General features: G+C 36.8%; 3 protein-coding genes across 3 annotated transcripts in view; 2 read left to right on the top strand and 1 right to left on the bottom strand.

Moving 5' to 3' along the window:
* Window positions 1–5,314: 5,314 nt before the first annotated feature.
* On the top strand, window positions 5,315–6,947 carry LOC117632757 (alpha carbonic anhydrase 7-like). The gene is made up of 6 exons (XM_034366321.1): window positions 5,315–5,405; window positions 5,762–5,979; window positions 6,106–6,315; window positions 6,456–6,623; window positions 6,717–6,770; window positions 6,861–6,947. The coding sequence occupies exons 1-6, from the start codon at window positions 5,315–5,317 to the stop codon at window positions 6,945–6,947; spliced, it is 828 nt and encodes a 275-aa protein (XP_034222212.1).
* A 1,155-nt stretch (window positions 6,948–8,102) lies between these two features.
* LOC117633221 (lysM domain receptor-like kinase 4) lies at window positions 8,103–9,950 on the bottom strand. Its single transcript, XM_034366937.1, has one exon. It carries the CDS (start codon window positions 9,948–9,950, stop codon window positions 8,103–8,105), a length of 1,848 nt encoding a protein of 615 aa, XP_034222828.1.
* Window positions 9,951–14,265: 4,315 nt separating this feature from the next.
* LOC117630194 overlaps window positions 14,266–22,705 on the top strand; it is a 9,767-nt gene continuing 1,327 nt past the window's right edge. Inside the window, exons 1-8 of the mRNA XM_034362937.1 lie at window positions 14,266–14,789; window positions 14,882–14,913; window positions 15,084–15,369; window positions 15,509–15,841; window positions 15,981–16,225; window positions 16,370–16,474; window positions 19,116–21,758; window positions 22,112–22,702. Of these exons, the coding sequence (XP_034218828.1) occupies window positions 14,462–14,789; window positions 14,882–14,913; window positions 15,084–15,369; window positions 15,509–15,841; window positions 15,981–16,225; window positions 16,370–16,474; window positions 19,116–21,758; window positions 22,112–22,702 (4,563 nt within the window). The 5' untranslated portion in view covers window positions 14,266–14,461. The remainder of the gene's footprint in view (window positions 14,790–14,881; window positions 14,914–15,083; window positions 15,370–15,508; window positions 15,842–15,980; window positions 16,226–16,369; window positions 16,475–19,115; window positions 21,759–22,111; window positions 22,703–22,705) is intronic.

The raw sequence follows: 22,705 nt of genomic DNA, 5'->3' as shown, positions 1-22,705 counted from the left end.
TGGTCCCTCACAAAGGGTTCGTAGGTAGCCTAGGGTCTTACTTAGGTGCAGACGTGGACTAAATTTCATTTCTGGAACTTTAATTTGGTATTTTGGACCTAGTCTATCTTCTGTTGTTTTTAATAAGTTGGTTCTGAAGCTCGGTTGAAACCGAGGCATGATAAAATTGTTGTGCATATCCAATTTGACTAAGGGAGGGTTGGTTAAATGTGTTTTGGTTAAGACAGGTATGAAACCCATTTTGGATTGTTGTACGATTTGGACTGAGGCCTTAAACTACTTGCGTTTGTGTTACGATGTTAAACTTCACATGATGGAAATTGGGAAGTTATTTTATGTTGATTACAGTGGGCATTCCTAAAATTGTTTGAATTCATTATTTGTATTGTTTAGAGTACTATTTGACTTAAGAGTATTGTTGGAGGTTCTATTTCAAATTATTAGAAGGCCAAAGGCCTATTTTGTAAATTACATGTTACTACCTTGTGTATGTTGCCTGTGGGGATATATTCTTTATGTTTTTAACAAGTTGAAAATCTGGGAAAAGTCTAATTTACAGGGGAGACTCTGCCGAAATTTCGGCAGAGAGCCTCATGCCCCTATTCCTTTTTGGGAAAGAAGGCTATAGTTTTAGTAAGTGAGCCCGGCATCGGTGTGATGTCGGAATTTTCACAGGATTCGTCCCAAGTTCCGAGGAATTCAGGGCGGGTCCTGTCAGGTTTGGATTTTTTGATTTTTTGAGAGAGAGAGAGAGAGAGAGAGAGAGAGAGAGAGAGAGAGAGAGATAAAAGTGATGGTGAAAGGGAGAGATAGAGAGGAGAAGAAGAAAATAAAAAAATAGGAGAGATGGAGAAGAAGAAGAAGGAAAAACAAAAAAAGGGAGACGAGGAGAGGGAGTGAAGACAGACGTAAAAAGAAAAAGAAAAAAAAAGAAAAAAAAGAAAAGACAAGATGCATGTGTGTGTTGGGGGTTTTTAAAAAAATTCAGTTAGGCATGTGTGTTGGCATGCCCAACAACAAAAGCCAGCTTTTTATTATTATTTTACTTCTTTAAACTATGTATTTTATGTCACATCCCGGGATCGGCTCCGCCGTAGCACGATATTGTCCGCTTTGGGCCCCCCTCTCTGCCCGCACGGTTTTGTTTCTGGGAGCTCACGAGCAACTTCCCATTGGGTCACCCATCCTGGGATTGCTCTGGCCCCCAACTCGCTTAACTTCGGAGTTCCTACCACTCCGAAGCCAGTGAGCTTCCAAAAGGTATCGTGCTAGATGGATGCGAGTGTGCACATATAAGGCACATCACCCCCTCTCCGTTGGTTGATGTGGGATCTTACATTATATATATATATTTATTTATAATAATAATAATATTTTTTTAGTACTATCGATTTGGTTTGGTTAAATCGTAATTTTGAATATTGCAAACCGTACACCGAATCATATATTTCGGTTCGGTTTGGGTTCAAACCGATGACCAAAAAAAGATTAAAAAAAACAAAACCAACCCAAACCATCGGTTTGGTTGGGCGGTTTGATCGGGTTACCTGTTTGAATGCCCAGCCCTAGGTTTAGTAGTCCCCTCCTGAGGAGGTGTTTTTGGTGGGGCCGGTATTAGTAATCCCATTTAAGGCTAGGATTAGATGAAACAAATATGGTACTAAATTTAGTCCAAGCCAAGTCAAGCCAAGACTGTGTAACAAACGACACCATAACTACATGATACTAAATTGTAATTAACTCTATTTTTATTGCACACAACATATATTCAATATAAAATGTCAAGTGGTTATTGTCAACATTTGTGTTCAACAGTGAAAAATATAAAAATAAAAATCATTTGTGTCAAACAAGAAGTCAAAGTTCCCACAAAATTCAACGTGTGAAGGTTTGATTTGGGGTTGGTTGAGACTAGGGAAGCTCATAACACGATCCACACCTGAAGTTTTCTTTAATATTCCATGATTTCTTGTTGTTTCTTTCCGAACACAACGCAAAATATAATCAAAGTAACAATAACATTAGACTATAGCATAGAAAACTACACCACGTATTGCTTCTTTTCACATTTAAAAACAAACTCTTGAAAAGGATTTGCCTTTTAAAATAAAATTAAAAAAAAAAACTCTATATTTAAGCACAAGTGACATCTTATTATCGCAATTAATTACTTATAATACTAGGTTTTTATAATAAGTCCATTTTAACATGACATATTATACAAAACCCATATATAATCTATTTGGGGGGAAAAACCTAAAACTAGTCATTTGTCATTTTTTAATTGGTTATTAGTGTGTTCAAATTTTCTAAAAATCAATAAGAAAATGACAAGTTACTAGTTTTGGGTTTTTCTCTCCAAATAAACTCTATAAGGGTTTTTGTATAACGTGTAGATTTTCTCACTCCCCTTTTTGTCCACTTACACTTCCTTTTATTTTTTAATACTTTTTACTATTACATACAAAGGAGTGTAAATGGACAAAAAAGAAGTCGAAAACTTAGCTCCCTTTTGTGGAAAGCCCTACAAAAATACACAAGTTGCAATCGGGACATGTCAAAGAGATGGTAAGAATGATTTGTCTATATCCTTTTTCTAATTATAATATTTTTGCATCCCACATGATACACTAGGAAATCCAAGAGAACTAAACAACAAATTCAAATTCGACCAAAAAAAACAACAAATTCAAAGAGCAAAGCAAAATTAGAAGAACAAAACTCATTCTTTGTTTTTGAATAACGAATGGTCAAGTATTATAAATCATGAAAGTACACATCTTACCCCCACTTTGGAGGGTCAATGGTCAGGCGGCTATTACGTACGTGCACCAACTACAATTGTGTCAAGATCATCGAATCGAATTAACTAGAGCATTGTTTTAGTAGGAAAAACAAATTAAAACACATAAAATAATTTCAAATGTGTCGACTCTTTCACAGAATTTACACCGGCATTAAGCTTGCATTTTCTCACAATCAAGATGACCAATGACATGCTCAAAGTATATTTATGTTATGAAATCGAATGGCACGTGAGTAAACTTAATTAATATATATATTTTCTTTGTTGAATAAATTAACATGCTCAAAGTATATTTATGTTATGAAATCGAATGGCACGTGAGTAAACTTAATTAATATATATATTTTCTTTGTTGAATAAATTAGGGGCATATCGCCTGAAAAAAAAAAAAGAAAAAAAAGAAAAATGAAGCTTCAATTTTATTTGAATATTAAAAAAAAAAAAAAAAACATAGAATTTGGAGCTCATAACATTTGTCACCTCAGTTTCACCACCTTACCACGCACACCACCACCAAAATCACCCCCACTAGCATCACCTCCACCACCACCACTACAACACTTCTACCAACCACAGTCATTTATAAATTATTCACCTATAAAGAAAAACTTTAAATTTCATTTTGTGTTTTAAATTTCTTTGTCGAAACGCAGGATTAGGTGCCCAATGGTTCTTTTTAAAAGATTTGGTGTGGTTCATATTTATTTTTGGGTTCACCCGAGCATGGGCGATTGGTAAGTACTTTCTTTCTTTCATTTCTCTTTATTTTTATAAGAGGAAAAAAAAAATTTGGTCATTAGTGTTAATTAGGATCGAAAATGATTTTGGCCACCATGATTTCAATTCTCCCAATGTCGTCACTGTAATTCGATCACCTCTCTGAAATTAGTTCCCACGAATACATTTTATATGTCGGAACACAACTTCCATTCCAAAGTGGAATCGTTTTCAATGCTGATACAATGCAACAGCGAGCTCACATCACATGGGAGAATCGGAGTTGAAGTTCCCTTTGACCTTCTGGCGGCCATGGATGGTTCAGAATTTGACTCTATAATTCAACTAATAGTTAATTTACGAACTGGTCTACATAGCTATTTTACAAATAAAATAGTCAAATATGAAAGATTAGTTTGTTTATTTATTTTTATTAAAAGGGAAAGAGATTTGAACTTGGGATCTCTTCAAATTTTGGAAAGAGAAGCGCTGCTAAACTAGATGGTGAGTAACTATTAGTTTAATATGAATAGAGTTTATATATGCATAATGGTGTATATCAGATTTGTATGCACTAATTTACTATCACAAACCGTATACGTGCATGAATTGTCTACATTGATCATCTAGACTATTATGTCATGTTCCATCGTTACATCGTAAGTTTATTTTGAAAAATCAATATATAGTTTCTATATGTTTTGTGAATTTAAATTTGTGGAAATTGTGGAGTATGTTTATATTTTGTAGGGTTAATTTCAGTTTGGTACTCTGCAGTTGTACTCGTAAGGCATGTTTAATCTTGTATACTCTCAATTTTAACAATTAAGTGCCCTATATTTGTAAAATTTTACACTGTGGCTCCATCATTAGCGTGAACGTTAGAAAATCTATTAAGTGTGAGGTTTCATGTGCGAAACCCTCTTTTTCATGAGGTGGAGGGGGAAGGAGAGGCAAGGTGAGAGACCTAGTTCATTTATTTATTTATGTGCTTATTATTATTATTATTATTTCAATCTTTAATTAAATTTTTTTCGATTATTTTTTATTTTTATGAGTTTGCAATCTTAGTTGGGATGCCTATGCCAGAATTTCTTCGATCCCGCATGATTGTTAGTGGAGGCGCACCAAATTGTCTTCATTTTGATGTTAGACAGCTTCGTTATTATAATGGCCCTTTATAGCTAGTTTGTATTGACCCTTTGTGGTTAATGACTTTTTTGACTGAATTATATGTAATCCTAGAATTTCTCAATAAAAAACAAGCAAATCACAAACAGACTATAGGTAGAACCTCGTACATCACCTTTAAACCACCAACCACCCAACTATTAAACCCACATGTTTAACCAACCTCCAAGACTATAGTCTATAGCTACCTGTTCAAATGCATGACGCATAGATCCACTCAATATATAAAATCAAAACTCTAATAATTATCTCAAGAATCGTAACGACGTAAATCAGATGGAGTCTACCTTGTAGAAAATTTAAGACATGAAACAAGAAAAAGAGCACCGTTAGGGTCATCTTCGAAATGGTATATATTTTAATTTAGTTCATTAAAAATTGTGTATTGACTTGTAACTTGTCTGTCTATAATTTCTTTCAAATCAGATCTCCACCAGAGAAAATATGAAGTCCAAGAAGAAAATTTGTTTGAAAGTCTCTTGATCGTGGAAGACTTGTTTTTCTGTTTTCATACTTCAGGCTGATGCCTATAGGCTATATATATGTATATATGTAAGCAACTAAACCTATTCCCCGATAAGCTCTCAGTGCAGCACAAAAATGGAGAAGTTTGCCACACTAATCTTGGTTTGCAGTTTCCTCATTGTCCTTGTTTTGTTGCTTTCATGCCAAGCAACATCTGACGAAGTTGGTAAGGGCATTAATAACTTCATGTTGATTATTATTTTAACTATTTAGAAATACAGAATGTGCCCAAAACAGTTTCATTATTAATCTCTCTTTTGGGTAGGTTATGCATTTTCTGAAACAAACATGTCATTGTGGCCCTTGGCTCTCAGCCATTTTTGCACAAAGGAATTTCAACTTTTCTTGTTTTATATGTATATATATACACACACATGCATATAATTGTGGTAGTAAGTTGGCTGAGACCTAGCTTAAATTATGGTTTGCTTGCTTTATAAAGTTGGCCACTGGTAGTGCTGCTATGGACTTTTGTTATTAGTCCATTGCTTCTCATCTTTGTTAATATTCTTGATGGTGCAGAAGAAGAGAGGGAGTTTAATTATGAAGATGACAGTGAGAAGGGGCCAGCTCGATGGGGAAAGATTCGCCAAGAATGGAGCATGTGTAACAAGGGATCGATGCAGTCTCCGATCGATCTGTTAGATGATAGAGTTGAAGTAGTGTCAGATATGGGGAGACTTCAGGGTAGCTACAGGCCTCGTAATGCAACTCTTGAGAATAGGGGCCATGATATTATGGTAAGATAGAGCTAAAGGTGCACTTAAATTGGGTTTGGTGAAGTTTAATTTTCCTTGAAGTCCCTAAGGAAAAAGTACTTTTACCAAATATTAATCATCATATGTTTGAACAATTTGTGGCTGCAGTTGAAGTGGGAAGCTGATGCAGGATTTATACGAATAAATGGAACTCTGTATCAGCTCAAACAATGCCACTGGCACTCACCTTCTGAACACACCGTCAATGACAAGAGCTTTGATTTAGAGGTGCATCTGGTTCATCAGAGCCCAACTGGAAAGAACGCCGTGACTGGAATCCTGTATAAGATTGGAGAGCCTGATCCTTTTTTGACTTCGGTAATTAATCTCTTGAGTGATGCTACATTTACCACATTTATTGACTACATTGTTGACCACATCTCTCATGTAGTCGAAATTATATAGTTTTATTTATCTCTCTCATGTTTGATGTGCTTAATTCTGTCTTTGTGTTTTAGATAATGGATTATTTAGCAGACATCTCTGGTACCAGTGAAAAGCAGAAAGTGGTTGGTATGGTTGATCCAAAGCAAATAAAAACAGGCAGTATAAAGTATTACAGATATATTGGCTCTCTTACGATTCCTCCTTGCACACAAGATGTTATCTGGACAATTGTTGAAAAGGTTAGTTTCCTTTCCTCTACTTCCCTAACCAAAACATCATAATACATTTCCTAGTGACAAATTTTTTTATCTGAATCTTATTTGAATCATCAGGTGAGGAGTGTCTCAAGTGAACAGGTCAAATTGCTCCGTGTAGCTGTTCATGATGTAAGTTCAATCCTAAATCTTTTAATGTGCAAAATATATATGCATTGATAATTTGATACTTTGTGTGTACTAATGTGAAAGATCTTGCAGGGGTCAGACACTAATGCAAGACCAGTTCAACCGAGAAACAGGCGCGTCGTGCAACTTTATAAACCCACAGTAGAGGAAGAGAATTGAATCTAGCTAGAGTTCTATGGCTCAAGTATATATCACCAACCTGGAGGAGATATGCAGGGTCTGGTTTAAATAAGCAACTTATGATCACTAGGGTTCCTCTAGCCATGTTTCTTTTGTACACCATTTTTCCATTTCTTCTCCAAGTTTTCGTTTTTTTGTTGGGGGAAGCTTGGACCATGTTAAATTACTTTTCCTTTTTGTTACGTATAAATAATTCATATTAACTTCCGAGCATAACTGTTCAAGCAATAATCAAAATCCCACTTAGAGAAAGTGGAAGGCAGAAAGATGAGGAGAATTAAGTAGAAAACACAAGGGTGGAGGGAAGAGCAGCATCATATAAAGCTCATCTTATCAGATTTTAGAGGATTAGATCAAAAATCTTGAACAAAGAGTGATATCATATCCACTAGCAGCAAGGTTGACACAAATTATCAAATGGTGGCCGTGTTGAGAGTGTGAATCCCACGTCGGAGAATTTAAAGAGCCTTGCGCCTTCCATTACTCTTCGTTTTTATGGGGGAAAATAATTATTAGGCTGAAAAACTTCTAGTACTCTAGGTGGTCCATAAAACATTAGAATTAAGGGAAGTATATACCAAACAAGTGGAAGCAACAAATTCTTGGCGTCACCAGAAAATGAAAATGTATTAAATAAGTCTCTTCAGACAACATGTGATGTGAGCACTGACCAAAGGGAATCTAACCAGCCATATCTTCCAATTACATACCCTTGGATGCATGCTTGTCTCTTATCTAAGAACTGATGTAATAAACTAAAACATGAACAATAATTTAAGAGGGTAATAATGAAGAAAAATAACTTTAAAATAATGAGTGGCTTATTTTCGGATCATGGGGATCATGGTTCATGCTCTAACCCTTCTTTTTCAAGTTATCCAATTCCTTTCAACCGCATGATTTAACTGTTTCTTTCTAATAATATTAAGGTCCATGAATACAAAGCAAAGGACGTTCATACATTACATAAAGAACCTGATATTAGAGACATAAACAATCTGTACAAAGGAGGGCATGGAATCACTTATGATCCAACTTTAACAACCACAGGTTTTACACCATTACAGTTCAGTGGAAAAGTGTTCTTCCATAATCGGTGACCAATCTGGTTCTTTGTTATCGATCAACTTCTGATCAGACCATTCTGGCAAGGACTTTCATGATATCATCGATGGACGGCCGATGGAGAGGGTCATCCTCCACACACCCCTTTGCTAAAACAGCCAAGCATAAAGCCTCTGCAAGAGGATAGTCCTCCAGCTGCGGATCCATGAAGCTTCTAAGTTGTTCGAGGAAACCACCTTTGCTAGCACCTCCTCCCAAAAATTTGATGGACTCTTTGAAAAACTTTCCATCAATGTCCTCTCTTGCTGAGATGAGCTCAAGCAAAACAACTCCAAATGCAAAAATATCCACCTTCTCAGAAGCTGAGCCATGCAGGAGGTACTCTGGTGCAACCCATCCTTTGTCATTTCCTTCGGAAGATCCAAACGCAGAGATAGTTCCAATATTCGAAAGTTTTGCCCTCCAATTTTCTGTCACAAAAATGTTTCTAGTATTTATGTCTAGGTGTGCACATGAAGGGAAAGTACAACAGTGTAAATAGTGAAGTCCTGTAGCAATATCGAAAGCTATTTGTGTTCGTCGATGCCACTTGAGAGGAGTAATAGATGGACTAGACAAGCAGTCCCTCAAGCAGCCATTGCTTGGATACTCAAACACCAGATAAGACCAAGCCAAGTGATTTTCTCCATAAGAAACAGCCTCTAAGTTCAAGATGTTGATGTGGTTGATTTTTGAATGTACATCAATAACATGGCTGGTATCTTCAAACCGCATCTGCTTGATCATCACTTCAACATTATTTATCAATCCCCTATAGACCAGAGAACCAATCTTGTTTTCTTCATTGAAATCCCTTGTTGCTCTCCTGAGTTCTTCTAAGCTATAGTTGAACAAAGAATACTTCAATCCAGCAAGAATATCCGGAGATAAACATGATGAAATTGGAGAGCTTCTGCCTGTTTGACCGGATTTAAGAGGGCTTCTGACTGTTGAACATGAAATTGGAGAGCTCAGAGCAGTAAAGGACTGGAGCTTCTCACTCTTCCATTTCTTTGAGGCCCTTCTATACAAAATTATAAATGCAATTAATGCTGCAAGTAGCAGAGAAAACCCAAGAACGGACCCTGCTATATACAATTTCTTCACTTTTGTGTTTTTAACAGTTTTTTCAACAGGATTTGTGGGAAGAAAATCAGGAGCTGGAGGTGGAGAATCTAGGATATTGAAGTTTAAGACCGGAGGTGCTCTCAAGGGAACTAAAACAGTTGTTTTTGGAAATACAGTTTGGCTTGGTCCTAAATGATTTACGGCCCATAAATCTTCAGGAGAGATGCCAAACTTCTGGCTCAATATGATTGGTCCGTCGCCTTCTACAAAAGGGTATGTCACAAGGTACTTCACTCCACTACTGCTAGCTAACTTATCAGGACAAGCACATCTTAGAGGCAAAAGAAGTTCAGTACCAACCTTAAGCTTGTTTTCTTGGGACAAGTTTTCCTCACGAAATGTAAAGGACTTAAGCAAGCCTTCGAAAACGCCACAAGCTATCTCGGAGTATGATGTGTTTTCGGAAACCATGTAGCTGAAACTTGCCTGAAAATATTGACCTGAGCAAGAACAGTCAATGGGAATAAGAACCTCCCTACCTGCTCTGAGTGCCTCAGAAGGAGAAGTAAGATTGTTGAGCCCAAGCAGGGCATCAGAGTCCATCTGAAACAACTCTGAGATATTCGAAACAGTCTGAAAATGCGGGTTGGCTCGGTAGACCAAGAATGTTCTGCAAGAATTTTGGAACATATTGCAAATGTATCTTGAGCCTGAATAGCTAGCATCAGAAGCACACTCAGTTGGATCATAATATTGCTCAGCATAGCTTAAATTTAGGCAAACCAAGATGAAAAAGCAGAGATAAATCATGGTTTTTTTTTTTTTTTTTTCCTGATATCAAAAAGAAAATGAGAGGAAGAATGATTTGGTTTAGATGAGATAGTGCTAAATTAGTTAGTTGCTGATCGGAGAGCTAGCAATGAAAGATAGATATTTCATTTTAATATTTCCAGGTCCGGCCAATATGCATGGTAGATATTTCATTTTAATATTTCCAGGTCCGGCCAATATGCATGGTCAAAAGTATAGTCAACTTTAAATTAAGGAATAAGCAACCACAAAGTGCCATAAATGGCCGGCTATAATAGCAATTGCCAGATGGGAACAGATTATAGTATTGGTACAGTTTGACTTGTTTCTATGTGTTTTTTGCAATTAGGATCCTCTATGACTTGTTTCTATAGTCATCCTTTGCATTTTCAAATCTATTTCTTATTTTTTCTTTCTTTTTTAAATTTAGAAGCAGATTGCAAGGGATTTATAAAGTCGTAATGAGTATTTATTCTTAAATCTGAGGTCCTAAGTTTGATTCCCTCCCCTCCTTCATCTCCCAAAATCGCTTGTATAACATAATTAAAAAAAAAAATTTAAAATTAAGGAAGCAGTTTTGAACGTGAATGAGTCGAGTGGTATGCTGAAGAAAATACTTTCCCTTTTTGGTATATAATTGGCGTACATGGTGTTAATTCTCAAGTGGAGAATTCTTGTGGGCCAACTTTTTTGTAGTTAAGTTTGACCCTCTTATTAGAGAGCAGGATTCTTGTAAGCACAAATGCGCAATGAAAAGAAAGGCATCTTCTGTGGTAATTGCTGATAAATCCTAACTTGTAGAGTAAGTAATGCTATTTCTAATAGAGGTGGAGTCCAACCATATAAAGTGTCCCGTTAGAGAGGTAGTTCATAATAAATGTTCCATTAGTAATATGGGTAATAATGACGTTATTTACATTTACACTCTTTGAAGATATTTACATAATGTTAGTATGAAATTGTGTTGGCATTTCTTAAAACTTAATATAGGTTTGGAAGTGTCATTTAGCCGTAGGGTTGAAGGTAAATTATTGTCTCTAATTTCCAGAAACTACAGGATTGAAACAGTTTGGTCATTCCCGAATAACAAAATTGTGACTTAACACATTTGAGACATTTGATCCAAGAGTAAGCCATGTCATCTCTCATGAACACATGATAGGAACGTTTTTGAAATTTAATATGATTTTGTTTTCATGATTTTCTCTGATCTTAAGTCAATCAGAATCCCTTTAGGGGTGGATTTCATTTAGGCATAATTTTCAATATATTTTCTTTATTCTTTCTTTAAGTAACTTGCTTGGAAATCATGTTTTCAATCATATCACAATATCAAGGTTGTTTGTGCAAAATTCCACACATGGAATATTCGCGGGTTGATTCCTCAATCTTCGATTTTCCTTCTCTCTGGTCCTCGATTCCTGCAAAATAAATAGAAGTAATTAGACCACATCTGGGGGACGTTGGCCAAAGGCCCTCCAATGCCTAAGTTAGTTTAATTAGATTTTTGATAAAAAGATATGGTAATAGCTAAAATAGATGGAGTTTTCTCTTACTGGGAGAGACGGGTGCCCTTAGCCGTGTGAGGAGAGATAGTGAGAGACAACGAGAGAGAGAGAGAGAGATGATTTTTGTGCAAAGTTTCAGTATTGAGAGAGGAATTTAGAATTACCTTGAATGTCTTGTGTGGCTATGTATTTATAGTCTCCTTATGTGCTAGGGATTTGGGATAATAATCCTTATTTGGTTAGGATTATTCTTCCCCAAAAAGATGATAGGAATTACTCCAAGAGATTTGGTGGAGATTGATTCCTTGATTTAGGGAGATATTCCTAACTTAAATCAAAGATAATTTCCCTAATTAAATAGAAATTAATTAGGGTAATTAATTAGACTTAAGAAATATTCCTTCTTCTCTGTCGTTTTCTTATTTGCCGGTAAAATTTATGTTCCCACAAAGGTGTCTGATCACATTTTGATTGTTTTGATATTGTGATTGATTAAAACCTTCTTTTGTTGTATATTTGTCTTTTCTATTGGTTTAATTTCACATATGATTATCTATAGAAAAGGATAATGTTTTTGGGATTAAGTTTTATTTATTTATTTATCAATCAATCAATCTTTGTTTTGAAGGACTATTTTTCAAAGCTTTCATCATATTGTTAGTCCATAAACTTTGGAAAGCTGAGTTTTTATTTAAGATAAATCAAGTGTTTCATGTTTACTTGGTGATTTATCAAACACTTTTATCATTCATATTGCATTTATTTGCATGTTCGGTGACTAATACAGTTGAGGGTACTAAGGTTGTGCTGGCGGTTTTTCTCCAGTGAGTTTGAATCGATTGCGACCCGTATCGGATTCAACAAAATGAGAGTTGGAAGAACTCCGGCGAGCTTAAAGCAATCGTGACTAGTATTGCTTTCAACATAAGGAGTGTTGAAAGATCATCCCGTGACAGAAGTTGAGTTATGAAGAAGTGGGTAAACATTGTCTAGAATGTGTCTAGGATAAGTGTGTGAGTACTTTGTGGGAGCAAATATTTTAGCTTCCAATCACAAGGTGCCACGTGGACAAGAAGAATGAATATAATCACCAATCAAAGTATGAGATATTATCTTAAATATGGGATATTATCTTTATTTGGGAATATAATCACCAATCAAAGATAATATCACCAATGTGGGATATTATCATTAATTAGGGATTTAATTCTAATCCAAATCCCTAATTGACTCAATCTCTCCATTTAAGGGAAATAATATCTTCCTTCAAAATAGGAATTATTCTTTGAAAAACTCTAGATACGCACAAGGTGATCATAAACCTAGCTCTAAATCCCTCGAAACCTCTCTCTCTCTCTACCAGTCGGCCACCTCCATTGCCTCCGGCCACTCTCTCTCTCATCTCTCCCACACTGCTAAGTGCCACCACACACGGCTCCAGCCACCTAGCTCTCCCCGTGAGAGATTTAGCTATTGCCGCATCTTTTCTCAAAGATTCAATTGAACTAACTTAGGCATCAGAGGGCTTTTGACCAACAACCTGGGTGTGGTATTTTACTCCTATTTGTTTTACAGGAATTGAGGAAGAGAGAGAAGAAAGCTCAAAAGGCGAAGGATATACATGTGAATATTTTCCCGTGAGAATTTTGCACAAACACACTTCTTGTAATCATCGTTCTACAGTAGATTTGCTTTGGACTGAGCAATCTCATGAATTTTTCCCGGAAGTGGAGTTTTATTACGTAAAATAATTCTTCATATGTTCTTAATTTTTACGTTCTGCATATTTAAGGATTGATGCAACTTATCAATCCCTTAGGTATGTTTTGATTTCTTTATTATGCCTAACCGTTGCAAACTTACAATGCACCCCACTGCTATCCAAAAGGTAATTTCACATAACAATTTCAATAATAACTAATCTGCAACCTCCATAAAAATGACTTGTAAATGACAATTTGAAAAATCAATGGTTCAATTTTTGAAATACAATAGTTCCACCAGGCACAAAATATTCTCAAATAAGTTTATTTAAAAAGGAACTCATAATCACAAAATGTTCCGCCATACTTTATTTAATTTTTCTTTTTGCTACCAAAAAAAGAGTGGGTTCTACAAGATTAGGCCAACTTTTATTTAAGTCCGAGAGAATTGTAATTAAATATGAGAAAAGAAGTTGGTGTCGGGAGTAATTGTTTTTATTTAAATCTAGGCCAACTTTATACTTCGATTACTTTCCAAACTCTGTCATGTGCTCATCTTTCTATTTTCATACTCCCTTTTCAGTCTATTGGGTTGCATCATAATCAAGATTTACCATATTTAACAAAAGTCGCTTCTATTTTCAAGAATTTTTCAGTCTCAAAAATACCCTTTATACTTTTTCAATTCACTCTTGTTTTTTTCGTCTCCTGATTTGAATTCAAAATTAAAAACCCTTGTTTTATTTTTTCTGTTGAAATTAAAACAATTTCAGTATTTTGACTTTTTTTTTTCCCCAAAGTTAGGAAAGAGAGGGGCACACTCACACACATACACACACGAGTATCAAGAGGTTTGAACTGAGGACTATTTGAGAGCACACCCAAGACTTATACAACCTAACACCTTATTGGTGAGCATTTTGACTCTTGACTTGACCATTGTTTTGCCAGGTTCTTGTACGCATATTTTCTTTGGTTAAAATCCCAGGGGTAAAATGGTCATAACATAAATACAAATTAAATGCCGTTTTCGTCCCCTCCAAGTAAAACAAAGGCAGTACGGGATTCTCTTCTCACACTCTTTCTTTTCTTTTCTACAAGAAGTTCAAACACAAACAAAGAACCACCGGACCGCCTTACCATTTCTTTTGCTTTCCCTTATTTTCGTGGGAAAATTTCTCTGACATCAGTGGAAACCCTAACATTATCTGCTAATCACTGTAACTTTTGTGGAATTCTTTGTGTTGAAATCAGTAGTAAAGGAGATCAAACGCAACTCGGAGCCTCTGTTTACTCGGAAATGGCAAAAACTTCACCACCCAAGAGGAAATCTGAGTTTGAGATGAAGCGGACGCCGAGTCCCATGAGGAGGTTCGAGAGAGCCAAGAATAACTCATCAACTTCTTCTGCGTCTAAAATGTCTGGAAGTAAAAGCTCGGGTTCATCGTTAAAAGAGCGAAAAGGGGGAATGAAAGAGAAGAGTATGAAAGATTTGGCATTGGGAACTAGAGAAGTTAGCAAAAGTGGGAAAGAAAATGCAGGAACTGCCCATGTGAAAAATAGGATAAGAAATGGTAGAGATTATTTGGCGAGCTTTAAGAAGAATAAAAAGGAGGTTAAAGCATCAGGTAACACTGAGTTTTGACCCTTTTTTTTTTTTGCCTCTAATACTCATTATTTCTTTCTTGTTTTGATAAATTTTTTTTATATATTTCCGCAGTAAATGCAAGTAAAGATGTCTGCAAGACAAAGGTATTATCATGCACAAAAAATGGTCATTTTCTTTTATTTTCTGATGGTGGTAGTTTCCAAATGGATTGATTTAGTTTTGTGTTAATCCATTAGTCATTTGGTTTATTATGCTTAGCATGTTCTATTTTTTTTATTTTGAAACTTGTGTTAGTTCATTGGTGTACTTGTAGGTTCCATTGCTGCGCAGTAGTGAGCGGGAAAGGGAACATACGGATGAAGGACAGCCGCTCAGGTTTCAGAGAGAGCTGTTGGAGGGAAAGCATCCTGGGAAATCTTGTTCTGGTTTGTCTCAGGGGAAACGAAAAAGGGAACAATTGCTTGAAGAGTTATCGACTACAACAGAAGTTGAAAGTGATGAAGCTGTAAAGAAGCGCAAGATGGTGGTAAATAGTAATGATGATCCACACTATGTAAAGCCTGGATTAGAGGGAAAGATAAATCCTGGATGCAAGGAAGGTAAATGGCTGACGTTGTGAATTATTTCATTTTTTTCATGACATTTTGCCTAGAGTTCTGTCTTGGTGCAGTGCTAGGGTCCGCTTGTAGATTTTCTGAATTTCCAGTTTTAGTTTTGAAAGCATCTCCACTTTTGCAGGAGCTTCTGTAACTCCAGCAGATATTGTGCCTCATTCTTCTGCCAGGTCAACTAGTTGTGTAAATACAATTGCTGATGAAAAATGTGAGCGGGAACCGCTTAAGTTGCATATAAAGCTGTTGGAGGGAAAGCATCCTCGGTGGAAATCTTGTTGTGTTTTGTCTCAGGGGAAACGAAAAAAAAGGGAACGATTGCTTGATGAGTTATCAAACACACCAGAAGTTGAAAGTGATGAAGTTGTCAAGATGCGCAAGATGATGGTAAATAGTAATGATGATTCACCCTATCTAAAGCCTGTATCTGAGGGAAAAACAACTCCCAGATGCAAGGGAGGTAAATGGCTGATACTGTGAAGTATTTCATTTTTTCATAACATTTTGCCAAGAGTTCTGTCTTGGTTCAATGTTAAGGTCAGCTTATAGATTTTATGAATTTTCAATTTTAGTTTCTGAAAGCATATTGACTTTTGCAGGAGCTTCTGTAACTGCAGCAGATAATGTGCCTCATTGTTTTGCTAGATCAACTACTTGTGTAAATACAACTACTGATGAAAAATGTGACTCTACGTCACATAATGTGGATAGGAATGTATTAGAAAAACCAAAAAGTAACCTGTTTGATTCTGAGAAGAGAAGAAAATTGATCGATGCCCAGAAGAATCTCAATCTTCTTTTGAAGCCTGGGATATCAAAACTATGTGGAGTCCTTCAACTCTCTGTATGAATTTGATTTACCCGTTAACAATATTTTATTTTCAATTTTGTTCTTATGTGCTGCCTTAACTAATATTCCATGAATACATCTTAGTAAAACACAGTTCTTTATTTTAATGATATCTTGATTGATGTTACTATTATGCAGGATGTTGTCAAGGCTATGGTAAAAAAGCTTCTTGAATACGTAATGAATAATCACCATGTAAATACAGAACCAGCAACAACATTGCAGGCATTACAGATAGCTCTGGTTAGAATTGATTTCCCCTTTCATGCACTCATGTTTCAGTACCTTCTTTTGGTGTGTTCTTAAGGAAATGGATTTGTCCCATGCTGAATTGTAAAGTTCTTAGATGCATGGTTTCTTTTTATGTTTGCCTGCAACACTCATATTTCTTTTTTATTCTGAAATGATTTTGGATGTTTTGGTCGACAATCAACTTCTGTAGTTCGGCTTTTACCGGGTATCTGGTTTCTTTTTACTCTGATATCTTTTCATTGCATAAGTAACTGTGACCCTTTGGTTTTGGCTCACAATAACTCTGATAATCATGGCATCAATATCCATCATGTCTAGCTTGTTGCAAATATCAATTTGGTTTCTTTGCCAAGACATTTGAAAAACATTTAATCTATCCCAGTTCGGTTTTACATTTTGACACCAAGCAATTTTGCATGTAACTTATGCAATGTGTGATGATGATGCACTCTGCCCTTGCTTTTCGTGGTCAAATTTCACCCTCAACATACTTGAGTGTTGGTGCGGCTAAAATGTGAGAGTGAAAATGTGTTGATGACACTGTGGTTAATGGCTTTTTCACCCTCAGCATATTTGGTGAAATTTAACCACCAAAAGCTTGTTTTCAGCTGTGAAATTGTATCAAGACACTGTGTGTGATAAACCATAAATGCATTCATGAAAATACTTTGTCATAGAATGAGCTTCTAGGTCAGGTCGCCTTATTAGTTGGAGCTTTCAGGGGTGGTCTCTTGTAAATCTTTTTATAGGCATTTATCGTAACTTTTTTTTTTCCTTTTTGGATAAGAAACAAACTTCCATTGAATAAAAATGAAAAATACAACACAGGGGAGTCCCTGATAGACACCTTTCTTAAGTACAACAAAGCAGAAAATCCATGAAAACACAAATAACAATCTAATTTACAACTTCACCCCAATCAGAATAAATACCATAAAAAGATCAATGCAACCCTTAATTTCTGAAGAAACTGAAGCCCACAAGGATGCCAAAATCAAACTTTATCCCACAATTGATCCACATCCTCCCCCATAACACCCTAAAACATTCTCCCGTTCCTCTCCATCCACACAACCCAACTTAATGCCAAATCAGCACATCTTCCTAGCACCAAACTCCTTTTCTTTTTCTTCCTTCCAGAAAGCTTAACTATTCACATATTTATGCAACACTAAAACTTGGGATTGCCGAATTCAATCTGGTCCCTAAGCAGCCTCATCCGCAAAGAGAACGCAACTGGACAATATCCTTGTATTTTAGGATTCTTCCCTCTAACATCAATCCAAATTGGAAAGCTGCTGTACTTTAGATTTTTGGATTGTTTTAATTTTATTTTATATGATGCTTAAGTTTTGTCCATTTGGTGTTTGAGTTGTTCTGTAGTTGTTTTTGTTGTTGGCTTGCTTTCACCGGATATGGTGTCAAGTGTTGCTGCAATTTTTCATTATATTATGGAAAGTTGTGTTTCTCATATTAAATAAATGGAAGTCAATCTTGAGACTTGAGAGTTGTGGCAGTCCCGCCTTAACCAGTGGTGCACCATGAAGTGTAAAAACAAATGTATTTCATCAGTCCTGATCTCTTAGACCCCTGTAGTCCAAGAGATTTATGGTCACTCACCGTTGGATGTAAATTCAACGGTTGACTTGAATCGGGTAATAATCATTTATGTAATATTGCATTTATATATATCATTTTAAACCATTGGATTAATATCCAACGGTGGGTGACCACAATCTCTTGGACTCCTGTGGTCCAAGAGATCGGGACTGTGTATTTCATATAGGTTTTAGTCTCAACACATGCAACTTCCAATCAATATTTTATTGACAGTCCCGATCTCTTGGACCACAGGAGTCCAAGAGATTATGGTCACCCACCGTTGGATATTAATCCAATGATTCAAAATGATATATATAAATGCAATATGAAATAAATGATTATTACCCGATTCAAGTCAACCGTTGAATTTACATCTAACGGTGAGTGACCATAAATCTCTTGGACTACAGTGGTCCAAGAGATCAGGACTGATTTTATTGATATTTGGGCTTTTATTTGCCCAAAGTACGAGACACTAAGACCCCTACTTGATATTTCTTTAAACATTACAAAACTCATGGCCTCTTCTTGTGGATACCTAGGGTTTCATTATTTCACATAAAAAATTGTTGCTGCTGAAGTAATAATAAGTCATACTTCCATCATAAATTGGTTACAATAGGGTTCACCCTAGTTTGTATTATCAAATAATGGATCCTTGAGAGCTGCATTTGAGTTAGCTTCTGATATCCGTGCTCCCATCTGTTTTCTCACTTGCTTATATTGTGAGTGGGTGATTCTTCAATTCCTACAAATATGTAGAGACTTTGCTTTCTATAACCAATTTTTGTAATGATTCACTAACATGTGATAGTTTCTATTCAATCTACATGGTTTATGTATCTTCCCGTTAATGATGCATGCGAGAAGTTACACTGTTCAGAAATTATGCAGGCAAATAGGCATAGAGAATTCAATATGTCTTATGAACATGTCCATTTTGTTGTCGTGTTTGGCTTGTAGCATGCTTGCGTCTATAATGCTACTTAAGCTTTTTTTTTAACCAACTTACTGGTATCTGTAAATCCAGTGTTGGACAGCAGCTTCATTTCTGAAGCAGAAAGTCGACCACAAAGAATCGCTTTTGCTTGCAAAGCAGCACCTTAACTTCGCTTGCATAAAGGAAGAGGCATATTATTTTTATTCAATGCTGCGGTGTCTAAAGGAAACCTTTTTACACCGTACAAGGATTTTCAAGGTTGCAGTGTCTCCAAAATCTGCTAAATTATCAAGTAAAGATGCTTTGAAGGACCATTCACATGCAAAGGTACTATCAAAGATTGAAGACTTGTCCATGAATCTAGAATATTTAGCAAAAACAGATGTCTCAAAAAGTATCAAAGATACTTATAAAAAGTTCAAGAAGAAGATGACAAAACTTACTGAGAAGCAAAGAAAAGACAAAAATGATTACGAGGAAGAAAAGGGGCATATAGAAAGAGAGAAGAAAACAGAGTTGGCCATTATTCAATTTTGTTACCAGAATAATACTTCGATGAGGACATATAGGCTTAAGATGTTGGACAAAAGAATTGAAGAGCATAAACTCCATATGGACATACACCGTGACTGTCTTGAGGAATTTCACCTGCAAGAAAGGTTTAAGTTGAAGGAGCAGGAGAAACAATGGGTAGAAAACGTGCAATCCTGGGCTAATGTTGAACTGTTAAATGGGTCACCTTCAAATGGACCTGAGCCTTGGTCGAAATGCTTACAGACTAGTGAAGAAGTTAGAGTTAATAAAGATTCTGGTCTTGACAAGGTGGTCCTGATAGGATTGTCTGGAACTCAAGAAAATGCTCCTGATGAAGGTGTAGTATGTGGTGGTTTCATTAGAACAGTGACGTCTCCAGCAAGACCCGTTAGTGCAAATGGTGCATTAGATACAATGACTTCTGGGACATTTTTGTTTACTGATTGTATGGAGAAAAACGAAGCTGGCAGTTCTGGTGATGATCAAGAGAATGGCGTGTCTATGAATCCGTGTGCCAAAGAGTTAATTACTGATGGAGGAACTTCAGACTATGGGGAGGTTCTGCTTGATGTGCCTGAAATTGTTTGCTGTACTGATGGCTCGGAAAAAGTTGTCACCCCGAGTCTTCCTTCATTTGAAGAATGCATCCACAATGCGGACACATCACTCATTCCTGATGGGGAGGTCAGACTGGAAGTGCCCAAATCTGGCAAATCAACTGATGGTCCAGAGCAAACCCTTCCTTTGGATATGTCTTCTGTGCAATGGAAGCCTAATGGGGCTGCATTAAGTGTACCTGACAGAGAAGCTCCACTGGGATTGCATGAGAGTGCCAATTCAACTCATAATATTGTGTCTGTGAGCACACCATCATCTGAAGAACAAATTCATGTAGTGATGGTAACTGTTAAAGATAATGTGGTAGAATCAAGACTGTTTGAGACTGGCAGTTCAAATGATGACCAAGGGAATCTTGTCACTGTGGATCCATCTGAAGAACAAAACCCTGAAAATGCCACATATGAGACTGTCAATTCAATTCACGGTTTGCATAATGTTATTTCTGTGAGTGCACCTTCATCTGAAGACCAAATCCATGTAGTGACAGTAACCATTCCAGAATCAGGTGTCTTTGAGACTGTCAGTTCCAATGATGGCCAAGGGAATCTTGTCTCTGTGGATCCACCATCTGAAGAGAAAACCCTTGAAAATTCAACAGATTATGAGACTGTCAGTTCAAGTCATGGTTTTCATAACGTTGTTTCTGTGAGTGCACCTTCATCTGAAGAAAGGATCCATATAGTGACAGTAACCATTCCAGATAAAGTGGTCGATTCGGGAGTGCTTGAGACTGCCAGTTTGAATGGTGGCCAAGGGGATGTTGTCTCTGTAGATCTACCATCTGAAGAAAAAATCCTAGAAAAGACCTCAGCATATGATGAGTCTGTCAGTTCAATTCATGGTTTGCATAACGTCGTTTCTGTGGATACACCTTCATCTGAAGAACAAAGACATGCAGTGACGGTAACCATGCCAGATAAAGAGGTAGGATCGGGAGTGCTTGAGACTGTCAGTTCGAATGATGGCCTAGCGAATCTTGTCTCTATGGATCCACCTTCATCTAAGAAACTAATCTCTAAAAAAGCCACAGAACATGAGACCATCAGTTTAACTCATGGTTTGCATAATCTTGAGTCTGTAAGTCCACCTTCATCTGAAGAACGAATAACCGTGCCAGCTAAAGAGGATGAATCAAGAGTGCTTGAGGCTGTCAGTTCGAATGATGGGCTAGTGAATCTTATCTCTATGGATCCATCTTCATCAGAAGAACGAATCCCTGAAAAAGCCTCAGAAGATGAGACTGTCAGTTTAAGTCAAATCCATGCGGTGACAGAAACCATGCCAGACAAAGAGGTTGAATCAGGAGTGCTTGAGACTGTAAGTTCAAGTGATGGCCTAGGGAATCTTGTCGCTGTGGACCCACCTTCATCTAAAGAAAAAAACCCTGAAAAGGCCACAGAAAAAGAGAGCAGTGAATTGCATGTAATGGCATCTAATAGTGCAACTGGGATCAACCAGCAGAAGGGAGTTGATACTGCAGCCATTAGCCACTCTTCTGGGGAAAATCCCCTGGTAAACTCACTCCTGCTGCAGCCTGTGACAGCTTTGGTGCATGGTGGTTCAGTGACATTTGATCAGGTATAAAATTGTTAGATATTGTCAATCCATATGCTAGTCTCCTTGTTTTGATCATTATTCTCGTGCAACAAAAATGACAGTGTGCTTTGTATGAGGACATTGCCTGCACTGTTTTGTTTATATTATCCTGAGAATTATGACGGGGTTAAAGTTTTAACATTACTATGGTTGTTAATGCGTACAACAGAAAATTATATGTTAATTGTCCTGTGAGTTTTGTCTTGGTTCTTTCTCCATGTTATGAGGAGATGGTATTCAAGATTTTTAACAAAATTAATTCTACTTCAAGAAAATAAAGACAGAAGAAGAAAGTGATTGAGCGTTCACTGACTGACACATTCTCACCTGTCCAGGCACACCAACAAAAAGGTACGCTTTTAGCCACATTGACTGCAGTGCAATGTGGAGATCCACAGGCCAGCGAACTGCAGGATACTAGCCAACCAGTTGAAAATCCAGTATCCACATCAGATGCTATGGTATCATACAATCATTCATATCATGATGTGCCGGACAATGAGCCTGTTGTACAAGTGGCAGTGCTGCCATCTTCTAATACACTTGAGCATAGTTCTCTTGAGTTATTTTCAGTTGCTGGAATTAACATTCAGCCAATTAGTGAAGATCATACCTTTAACCAAGTTGCTCAGGCTCCAATGCGAATTGCTGGGAACCTTCCTGATCTTTCAGATCAAACTATTTTGCAGCCTATGACATGTTTTTCCTTACAGCAGCCTGTTGATATACCTACTAGTGGATTTGGAATGCTTTTTCAAGACACAAGGGCTACATCTATTACTTCTTCATATAATACTCGTCCCATACCTTCTGCACCCCGTGGGGCATCTCAGATGCCCCTGCCTTTGTCCCCTGACCCTCTTCAGAATGAACTGGAAAAGTTGGATAAAGAAGCAGACCAAATCCATAAGTCTCATGAAGATATGGTC

This window comes from Prunus dulcis, chromosome 6, assembly GCF_902201215.1.
Source record: "Prunus dulcis chromosome 6, ALMONDv2, whole genome shotgun sequence".
Lineage (NCBI taxonomy): Eukaryota > Viridiplantae > Streptophyta > Magnoliopsida > Rosales > Rosaceae > Prunus > Prunus dulcis.
Note: the sequence above shows the minus strand (reverse complement) of the source record. Positions and strands in the feature narration are given on the sequence as shown.